General features: G+C 42.9%; 1 protein-coding gene across 4 annotated transcripts in view; it reads left to right on the top strand.

Annotated features, from left to right (window-relative positions):
• Positions 1-2,518: 2,518 nt before the first annotated feature.
• Positions 2,519-11,292, top strand: part of aco1 (aconitase 1, soluble) — a 56,406-nt gene continuing 47,632 nt past the window's right edge. The window contains exons 1-2 of one of the 4 annotated variants that reach the window (XM_041186273.1): positions 2,579-2,637; positions 3,571-3,667. Coding sequence is in view for 1 of the 4 variants with exons in the window: in XM_041186270.1 (XP_041042204.1) it covers positions 3,721-3,742 (22 nt within the window). In the remaining 3 variants the exon portion in view is untranslated. Of the gene's footprint in view, positions 2,638-3,570; positions 3,743-11,292 lie in introns of those variants that run through there. The other 3 variants (XM_041186271.1, XM_041186272.1, XM_041186270.1) reach the window with 3 other exon arrangements.

The following is an 11,292-nucleotide window of genomic DNA, read 5'->3' as shown; positions in this document are numbered from 1 at the left end:
AACCAATACAAACTCCATTCCCTAGCTACAGATTCCATCCCTTTCCCTGGCAATCATCTGAGAGTGAACCAGACTATGTGCTGCCTTCATTTTATATTTGACCCTGAGATGGGCCTCTGATCACATATCCACACCACCGCTAAGGATGCCTATCCATCTCTGTTACATTACCCGACACCACCTCTGCCTCAGCTCATCAGCTGCTGAAACTCTCCTCTATGCCTTTGGCACCTCTAGGTTTGACTATTTCAACATTCACCTGGCTGGTGTCCCATCTTCTACCCTCCATAAACATGAGTTCATCCAAAGCACCTGTCACCCTGCACTCGCTGACTTACTTCGGCTCCTGATTAAGCAACACCCTGACTAAAGCTTCTCATCCTTGTTTTCAAATCCCTCCATGCCTCAACACTACCAACTCTGTAATCTCCTTCAGTCCCACAACTCCCCTGAGGTGTCTACGTTCTTCTAATGCTGGCTTCTTGTGCCGTCCCGATTTTAATCGCTCCATTGATGGCCCTGCCTTCAGTAGCCAAGGTCCAAACGTCCTGAATTCCCTCCCTAAACCTTTCTACCTCTCTTTACTCCTTTAAAATGCTCCTTAAAAGCTATCACCTTCACCCCAAGATTTCGGTCACAGGCTTTAGTAGCTCAGTGTCAAATTTTGTCCAATAATGCTTCTGTGAAGGGTCTCGGTGCATTTTATTATGATAAAGGTGCTGTGTAAATAGAGGTTGTTGTGGGATTTTCCATAGACTGGCACTCATTGCCCTAGCCTCACACTCAAATAATGTTAATTTGTGTGAATACTGCCAAACAACTCGTACCCAGCAAGAAGTTAACAGGGGAAGAGGGGAGAGGATTAGGGAGGGGAAAAGCATGGGCCTCAGTGGAGTACCACAGATCCATTTTCCATGGAACAGGGTTGGAAGAGATCGTAGAGTGCCAGTCAGGGCGGGAAAGATTGGGCAGGCTTTGATCACACACTAGCTTGCTGTTCTCTTTCTCCTAGCTGAAGAGTAACAACTCAAATTGTACATTCATGTGGTTAAGCCAGATAATGGAGTCAGGAGTAATCAAGTGCATCTCTGTGATGCCTTCATATTTGTGAATCAGGCATTGAGTGACTATGCATTATGTTTGTTCTGAGTGACCACAGTTGCATACTGGAGAGTCTAGTTTTCAATTTTTTGCATCAGCTTGTACGTTTGCGGCTTATTCTTGTCGGTGAACTTAGTGTAAGATTGAAGCCAGGGACCAGAGGTGTTTGTTTGTGACTTCTTATGGACTCTATTTGGCTTTCAAAGTTGCATTGTCGAAGGTTAAGCTTGCAAGCCCCAAAAGGTTGTGTGTGACCTCGGAGGGTGTTGAGGGATGTCATTGAAGTCTTGGTGGATGGGGAAATTGAGGGTTTGCTCTAATTCACATATATTTTGGGAGCTTCTCACAGGGGTGGAGGAGGCAGAGGAGGCCTTTCCTTAATGTGAGTCTTGGGAAAGACTCCAAGTAATAATAACCCAGGCATTGCATCTTAATCGGTCCAGAGAGTGGCAGGCGAGAACAATCCTTCCAGGTTGTTGTAGAGTTGGGCCATTAATTTTCATAACCCCGCAGTAATGTCCTGCCTACCAGCTTCCACCAGGGAGATAGGGAAGGGTGAGACCATAGCCAGCTATGAATACTAGGATAAGAATTTTAAATGTGAGGTGTTGTTGGACTGGGAGCCAATGAGCACTGGAGTTATTGGATCAACAGTTTATAAAGATTATACTAGTCACAGATTGAATATTGCAGTGTTACATTTATTACAAACAGTTACATATGGACTATCAGTGAGTTTTCATATGATTGGTAACGGGATTTATGAGTGTTATCAGTATCATTAAGTTATTGGTGCAATTTTTGGTTCATCCCACCTCACGGCTTGATACATATTCCAGCCCAGCATTGCACATATTCCAACGCATTATTTTGTTTTTGTTTTAAAAACGCTTCTTTTTACAACACAGAGCCAATTCCAAATTCCAATAAGTTGTCTATTTTCACAGTGCATACATTCAGGCGTCCAGCAAAAAAACAGGAAGCATGACACCCATGAAACACGTGTTTTGAATAATATTAGGATTAAAGGAATGAAATCAGCTCTTAAGGGCTGACAGCGAGTGTTCCTTTCAACATATCTCCTCTTCCAGATCTCCGCATTCTATCAGAGTGCTTCAAGCTAATGGATTCAGATTAACAGCTGAACACATCATTATGCCAGATAAAGATTGCTGAAAGCTCCCGGTCAATCCTGGATGATTGGCAAGGCTGGTCCCAGCACTGAAACCAATTCCACGAGCCAGCGCCGCTCATGCGCGGAAGAGGCGTCTGCCGCCGGGTGACTGACAACATCACGGCGGACAGTGGGCGGGGCTGCGGCGTGAGGCACATGCGCGATGTGCAGGGCCTATAGTCTGACTGGAAGCGCATGCGCGCTGCTTGTTTATGACTGGGGCGCATGCGCGGTGGTGGGTGTTTGTGGCGAGGTGTGCGAAGGAGCGCATGCGCGCCGGGTTGCCGGCTGAATGAGGGATTCCTGTGTGAAGTGGCGATCAGTCGGAGCCGGCGGTCCGGACCGCATAAGGTAACGAACAGGTCAGTACTTATTGCCGTTGACCTCGAGGGCTTGGAGTGTCGAGACACTTCTCATTTAACTTTTTCTTCTGCTGTTGTAACCCTGCTCGTGCGACGGCCCTGAGGGGGCAGCAGGAGGATCCATGGCAGCAATGCAGACAGAGCTGGGGGCAAAGTGTAGGATCTGTCATGGTAGCGGGCGGGCGGGGCGCGCGCGGGGAAAATGCAGGATCCTGTGAAATGGCAGCAATGCATATGGGACGGGGGGCGGGGGGGGGGGCGGTTGGGGAAGGTGCAGGATCTGTGCCATGGTAGCAATGCATGGTGGGGGGAGAGTGCAGGACCTTGTGCAATGACAGCAATGCATACAGGACTGGGCGGAAAGTGCAGGATCCTGTGCAATGACTGCAATGCTGACTAGGCTGGGGGAAAGTGCAGAATCCTGTGCAGGGGCAATATTACAGGCAGTGGTTGGGACAAGGTGCAGGACCAGTGATTGGATGGCTGGGCATAACTGCAGGTGTGCAGGGCCTATCTTGTGACAGGGGTCAAGCAGAACTTGGAGAAAGTGCCAGTGGCCATGGATTTGGTGGGGAGAGATTTGCGATGGTGCTATTTGCGAATAGAGTAGGTTCTCAGAAAATCAAACCTTGCTGCAAGGGAGAGCTGGCCAGGTGGATCTTGCTTGTCACTTTGATACTCTCACAGTTAGATGGGTTTGTATAATCAACCCTCTGTTGGTTTGTATAAGTCTCTCGGAATGCAGGTGAACCATCTCTCACTTATTAATACTTTATTTTAGATGTGGTCCCTGTGCAATGACAATTTTATACCAAATTTATTTTATTCATGTTTAAATATTGCTGAAGAGACACATGTTAAAGCTTTTCATCTTGCACTCATCAGGACAAATGCAAGAATGCCAAATTTCAAACAATTCAATTTATCCTACAGGATAAAAGGATGCTGATTAATTGGAAATCGACTCTGATTGGCTGAAGCATTGCCGTGGAGAAAGCAACGGGGAACCATAGGTTCCCTAAGTTCCTGGGTAACTCACAACAGGCTTGAGTACCTTTTGCAAAGAACGGGCCCAGCATTTGAATGCATGTTGCTTTTAGCAAGTGTGAGTGAGCCATCTTATAAGCTTGACTGATTAACTTAAATTGGTTGGTTGTTGGTTAGTGTAGCTGTTTGCTATATATTTAGATAGTAAAATACCACTCGGAAGGATTGCTGGCCACCTCTGACCTCTAGCAAAGGGTATTTACTGCAGGTTTAGAAATTACTGAAAAGTTCAGAAGTACATCAATAAAGTGAATCTGCTTGGTCAAGGTTTCAACTGCAAGATATGCTTTGCACCATATAGTACTTAGCCCTGCTAGAACCGACGATAAATTTTACTAATTAAGTGGAAATAAGTTTGCACCTTGTCTTAGCGACATGTTGTTATGACAGTTTTCACAATTTGGTTTTAACATGCTGCAATATATATGTTAAAAAGAAGAAATATTTAGACGAGCACTTGAAACACCAAAGCATACAGGGCAATGGGCCAAGTGCTGGAAAATGGGATTTGAATAGATAGGTACTTGATGACTGGCATGGGCACGATGGGCCAAAGGGCCTGTTTCTGTGCTGTATAACTCTATGAATCTAAGTCTGCCTCTCTGTCATTAATTTCTGATCCCCTTCAACACAATGAAGCAAACCTATTCTAGCTGTTGCTTGGAGTTTAGTACAATACCATGTTTGTTCAGCTTGAATTGGATCACTTGCCTGCATTGACACCTGTGCTGGGAAAAATGTAAACAGTTGATAAAGAAATCTTCTATGTCTGTATATATTATAAATAATACAGAAATGTGTTAGGAATCAGCAACACATCACTGGGTTGAGATGAAGATAAATGTTGTGTGTTCTTTGATGTGTTACCTCCTTGCAGCGTATGTAACTCTGTGTTCTCACTGTCTTAAACTAACAAAATATCATCACTAAATTCTCACTTTGAAGCAGAATTTGATACAGATTCCATCAACTCCTGGTTTGTCATTCCAGCAGATTTGGAGGAGTTATTGCTAAATGTTTTCTTTTTAAAATGCTAAGAGTTGCAAACTGCAAGTTTGTGTGTATATAACATTTCATATCTTCACACAAAAAATGTTTAGAGTGTTTTGGATTGGGTGGTTGTGTTTATTTCTTTTATTCATTCATGGAATGTTCATATTGGTGGCAAGGCAGGAATTTATTGTCTTTGAGAAGCTAGGTGGTTTGTCAACCGCCTCAGTATGCGTGATGCTTATTATACTTTGCCATTGAAGTTTGGCACTACTGAGTGGCTTGTTAGGCTATTTCAGGGAGCAGTTAATAGTCAACCACATTACCAGGTCTGGAGTCATAGGGCAGACTGGGTAAGACAGCAGATTTCCTTCCCTCAACAGCATGAGTGGACTAGATGGTTTTTATATGACAATCAAGTAGTTTCTGATATAATCCAGATTTATTTAGCTATTTGAATTTAAATTCCCCAGCTGCTGGTGTGGGACTTGAACTCATGTTTCTGATTCATTGGTCATTTTTTATTTTCTCTCTTTTGAAACTTGCAGTGATGGTAAGTCTGTTGGGCACTACCAAATGTTTTCCCATGAAATAGTGGTCCAGGATTCTGCTCATCATCTTAGGCAGTCCCTCGGGGCTGAGGATGACTTGCTTCCACACTAAAACTGAGTTCTCAGATGACTGAGGAATCCAATACCTGACCTTCAGTCTTTGTCACAGTGGTAGGGAAACGGGTGAGTGGGGTTCCTGGGTCGTCATGCATTCCTTTCACTGTCGACGCTTGGCTTCAGCTAGCCCTTGGCGATGAGACTCGTGGTGTTCAGCGCCTTCCGAGATACTTTCCCTCCAATTCAGGTGGTCTTGGGCCAGGGATTCCCAAATGTTGGTGGGAGGGTTGCACTTTTTCAAGGAGTCTTTGAGGGTGTCCTTGAAGCATTTCCTCTCTCCTCCTGGGGCTCGCTTGCCATGTCGAAGCTCCAAGTAGAGCGTGAGTTTCGGGAGTCTCATGTCAGACATGCGGACCCACCCAGCGGAGCTGATCGAGCATGGTCAGTGCTTTGATGTTGGCCTCAGCAGAACACTGATGTTGATGCGCCTATCCTGTGAATAGATTTGCAAGATCTTGCGGAGGCGGTGCTGGTGCTCATTTTAAGGGGGTGGAAGATGCCTGTGCATGAGTTCTTCTAATGTGGGGTGGCCATTGCACACCAGCTGCCACATGGGTTTGCTAGAGTAAGGCCTTGATCCAGTGGCAACGGGGTCGGAGACAACTGGAGACCAGGCTCCGTTTTCTGCTCATGGGCTGCTAGGGTTGTGTGTGGGAACTCTTGAAAAAGTATCGATTGGTACATTCTCACCTCTGAGTTTGCAGTTTGCTTGAGCCTCACTGTTAAACCCATTGTGGAAGATCACATTTCGGTGTACTACCAAGGGGTGCTGCATTGCTGCTGGCGTCCTCCAGCTGAGTTGTTAAACTGATTTATAAGTTACCATGACACTCTTCACAAAGAAGACAGTTTTTCCAATCATCTCAACCAGTATCGTTGTGGGTCAAAATCCTGAAACTTCCTTCGTAACGGCACTGTGAGAACACCTGCACATAGACTGTAGCAGTTGAAGAAAGTGACTTATTGCCACCTTCTCAAGGGCACTTTGGGATGGGCAGTAAAAGCTGGCCTTGCCAGTGATGCCTATGTCCCCTAAATATTTTTTTTTAAAAAGCAACAAAAATGATTAATTTCAATTGCTATTTGTGGGAACTTGTTAGGCACACATGGGTTGCTTAGTAAATAGTGATTGCAGGGAAAAAGTACGTCATTGGCTGAGAGTTGGCTTGGAACACATTTTTTGCAGGTGAAAAGGCACAGTATCTTCGTAAGTTGTTTCATATGAGTAAGTTGACAAACGTAGAACACAATTTGTGAGACACGGTTGGAAATGTGTGTTATGTCTGGCTCTAGAGACATCAGTGTAACCTTGCAGATCTCATGGGCATCAGTCTGAAATGTGTTGCAGTACTAAAGTTTGAAACTTTTGGTTTTGGTACAGTGCAGATTATTGAAAGATTTCAGTGATTTTTAATATTGTATTTTTCTTATCATCCTGTTCTTTTCTTTCAGGAGGTATGGAAATTTGGGTGTAGCGCAGCTTAGCGGCTTACGAAAATTGGTCAGATTAAGCATTTGAACAAAGTTATGAAATATAACACCACAGTGACAGGAGTGTTCTGGCCAATCTTATCACATTGTTTGTGGGAGCTTGCTGTGCACAACTTGGCTGCTGAGCTTCCTGCACTACAACAGTGACTACACATCATTGGGTATAAAATGCTTTGAGAGGGTGTGAAAGGTGCTATTGAAATCCAAGTCTACTTTTGCTTCTTATTTTCTGTCTTATTAGTTCAATGACTGGCACTACACAAATTTATACTTGGAAGAAAAGCTTAAACAGCTGCTCTCGGTGAAAGGGTGATTCTGAAGAAATAAATAACCTGAAGAGATAAATAACTTGAATATGGGATGTTGTTTATTGGAAGTAACAGGTTATTCTGTTCAGATATGTGGAATACAAAGCCTACTCTTGTCTCATCAGCAACAGTGGTCAACTTTGGAGCCAGAAAAATGCACTAAGATCAGAGTGGGTCATGTGTGATTACGCAGAACTACCAGCTCCCATAACTACAAAAAGTGAGGGGGAAAAGAAATCAGGCCTTCTCCAGTCTTCTCTTTCCATCTTTCCCCAAAAACTTGGGAAGTTTACTCTCAGCTTTTGAAGCTTGCTGGGCCTTGGGTATACTGTTAGAGATTAATTTCCTGCTAAATCCTCTGATCAGGGTGCAGCCTTGATCGGTCCTCCAGCCCCAGCAAGTTTGAAAAGCCGAGAGTAAACATTGAGGCTTAGCTGAAATCAAACACACAAAGATGAAAAGAGAAGGCAGGGGTCCTGTGAGCCAGATTAAAGCAGTTTACGGCCGGGATTTGACTCTGGGGGCCGCGCATTCCGTTTGTATGGTATCTTACTATGGTTGTTCTTAATGTAAACATTTTAATATATGGATGAGCAAAGTGAATAAATAATCAGCTGCATTCATGATTGCTTGTGCTGCCATTATATTTCAGGGGTTAGCTTGGGGTGAAGAAAATAATGAATTCCTGTACAGAGATCATTTTAGCCAATAATTAACTGAAAACTCTTCAGGATACAAACAATTGTTTAAATAATAACTTTATTTTTAAAATTCTCAGTGCAGTACACTGTTCACTGTTAACTTTCTGGTCTTTCTCTGATTTGGAGAATTTTTAATTTTCTTTGAATTGTTGCTTTATCAATGTTGTGTAAAATGAATTAAAATTTCAAATCTTATGGTCCCTCCAGACAATGTGTTTTAGATTGTATTTGAGGTTTGTGGGCAGGTGTAATAGTTTTGGTGCATAGTCAGTTCCTAAATGACAAAGTTTGGATTCCAATATGAAAGAGAGAAGTAGATATTGCATTAAGGCTTCCCTTGAGTATAGAAGGTTAAGGGGCGGTTATAATTGAGGAGTTTAAGTTAATTGAAGAAATTGATGAGTTATTACATTAATTCTATAGGATTTACAGCACAGAAACAGGCCATTTGGCCACTCCAGTGTTTTATGCTCCACACAAGTCTCTTCCCATCCTTTTCATCTCACTGTATCAGCATATCCTTCTATTCCTTTCTCCCTCATGCATCTATCTAGTTTCCCTTTAAATGTATATGTATCTGTGCTTTCACCACAGCTACTTAAAGTTGTAGCAAGTTCCACGTTCTAAACACTCTCTGGATGAAGAGGTTTCTCCTGAATTCCCTGTTTGATTTATTGAGGGCTATCTTATATTGATGGAAATATCCTCCCTATATCTTTTGTATCAAACATCTTTATAATCTTAAAGACCTCTAACTGGCTACTACTCAGTCTTCACCTTTCCAGAGAGAAGAGGTGCAGCCTGTTCAATCTTTCCTGATGAGTTTAATCTCATTTTAGGGATAATTCTAGTAAATCTATTTTGCACCATCTCCAATACCTCCACATTCATTCTATAACGTACAGAAATGTTTACAGCACTCCAAGTGTAGTCTAATTAATGTTCTATACATTAGTGTAGCCTAAGCAAGGTTCTGGAGAAGTTTACATAATTGTGGATGTTCCATTGCAGTTAGTTAATTGGGATGTCTTGGTGAAAATTGCATTGACATATTAGCACAGGATTGCACACACCCCCCAAATCAAGATCAAAAATCTATATGAGTAGTAAATTTCACATTTTCACCACTTTCTGCATAATGAAATTTCTGAATTCCTTACTGGATTTATTAGTGACTAGGGCTCCCCTACAAGTGGAGACATCTCCTCTACATCTATTGATCTAGATTCTAAAGACTAGATTGGGTTCATAACCTAGCACAAGAAACACATTCAATACCTGGAAGTGTTTTGTGGCCCCAGTGACCAAGGTTGATAGAAACTATTTCTTCTTGTGAAAGTGTAGAACAAGGTGATATAACCTAAATATTAGAGGCTGGCTGATTGAGGGGGGTTTATCAGGAAGCACTTCTTCACACAAATTACAGTGGAAATGTGGATCTATCTCCCCATACAGCTGGTGGGACTGAGAGTCAGTTGAAAATGTCAAAACTGGATTGGCAGATTTAGCCACTTAACAGTTCCAAAGAAGAGCCATGTTCAACTGGAAATGTTAACTGTGTTTCTCTTTCCAAAGATGCTGCCAGACCTAGTGAATTTTTCTAGCATTTTCTGCTATTTTATTAACAAATTTTGTTAGGCAATGGTATTAAGGGTTATGAAACCAAGGTGGGTAGATGGAGCCAAAGTTACAGATCAACCATGATCTAAGTGAGTGATGGAATAGGTTTGAGGGGTTGAATGACCTCATGTTCTGTGTATCTGTGAAAGTACAGTTTATAATAACGTATGTTTAGTCCTTTGTGCCGTATCTTGATAAATGAAAAGAGGAATATCAATAGCCAAGTTGCCCAATGAGAATTGTTCGCTGATGAGACAGCATTTGCCTTTTTCCCCCCTATTTGGACTCATGATATGTTTACTGATGATACCAGCTTACTATTCATGACTCTTTTCTTTGTGTGTCTTGCCACTTATCAGCGCAAGACTGGATGTTGTCTAGGTCTTGCTGCATGTGGGCGCAGGCTGCTTCATTATCTGAGGAACTGTGAATGGAACTCAATACTGGGCACTCTAGCAGGACTTGATGGCTTTATGTAGGATCACTTGGCAATATATGCCTTTTGTATCGATCATGGTTATGAATTATAACCATTTTTGTTCAAATTTTAACTCCTTGATTTGGTCTTGACAAAGCAAGCTATACTGTTTATTAATTTCCATCCTATCCACATCACCATCAAAAGCATCGTTATTAAAAATATTTGGTCTCCTTGAAATTTATAAAATTCTGACAGGGGTGAACAGACTGGATGCAGGTATGATGTTTCCTCTGGCTGGCTGGCTGGCTGGGGGGTGGGGGGTGGGGTGGGTGGGGGGGGGGGGGGGTGGGTGGGGGGGGGGGTGGAGTCTAGAACAAGGGGTCATAATCTCAGGATATGGGGTAGGCTATTTAGGACTGAGATAAGGAGAAACTTCTTCACTCAGTAGTGAACCTGCGGAATTCTCTATCACAGAAGGCTGTGGAGGCCAAGTCACTGAATATATTTAAGAAGGAAATAGATTTCTGGACTCTAAAGGCATCAAGGGGTGTGGGGAGAGAGTGGGAGTATGGCGTTGAGATAGAGGATCAGTCATGATCATATTGAATGGCAGAGCAGGCTCGAAGGGCTGAATGACCTACCTCTACTCCAATTTTCTATGTCTTTATGTATGGTGTAACAGCTATTTGGAGAATCAGGGCAGGAATTTTATCACGAAAGTCAGTCAGCACAAACCATTATTTGAATTTCTAAGGCCATCAACTCAGTGGTCAGTTTGTAATGTGTGGAATTTATAGAGAGGCTTTATTTTAGTTGGACCTGTTCTGACTGTAAGGGATTTCTGGCGGACGCCAGCTACTGTGCTTCATCTTATGTTCTTGTCAGAGCAATTGTCTCCTAAGAAATAGGATATCTCAATCTTGAAGTAAAATTATTATTGGAAGAAATTGAGAGCTTGGTATGTCTTATTACCACACTGTATACTTGACAGTATTTCTTCTACAGTCCTGTTAAAACATAGGTTTTGTATAATGAGCATTTTACACATTGTGTCTATATGATGCCCTGCAACAGGCCTGCAAATGCCTTTTCTCCCCGGGCAAGCTTTTAATTCCATCTGTGAGGTGTCACAATGCAAGTAGTACATACGACACTAGGTTTGTTGCGGTACTACAGTGGTGCTGATCTTGTTAATCCATGGGCGAAATTTAATGTTGTCATGTGTGTCCCATCCATTAGTTGGAGAATCGATGGGGAAACCCACATCACTTCTGTGGGGAAGGCCTGATGGAATTCAGTGTCTGCCAGGCACTTAACCAGGCAGCGTCAGGCCTTCCCTGGGATTTAGGATCCCAGGATGGAAATCCTGTCCACCAAGAGCCGCTGGACTGTCTTTGCCAGGAATCATC

The sequence above is a fragment of the Carcharodon carcharias genome, chromosome 4 (genome assembly GCF_017639515.1).
Source record: "Carcharodon carcharias isolate sCarCar2 chromosome 4, sCarCar2.pri, whole genome shotgun sequence".
NCBI classification, from domain to species: domain Eukaryota; kingdom Metazoa; phylum Chordata; class Chondrichthyes; order Lamniformes; family Lamnidae; genus Carcharodon; species Carcharodon carcharias.
Note: the sequence above shows the minus strand (reverse complement) of the source record. Positions and strands in the feature narration are given on the sequence as shown.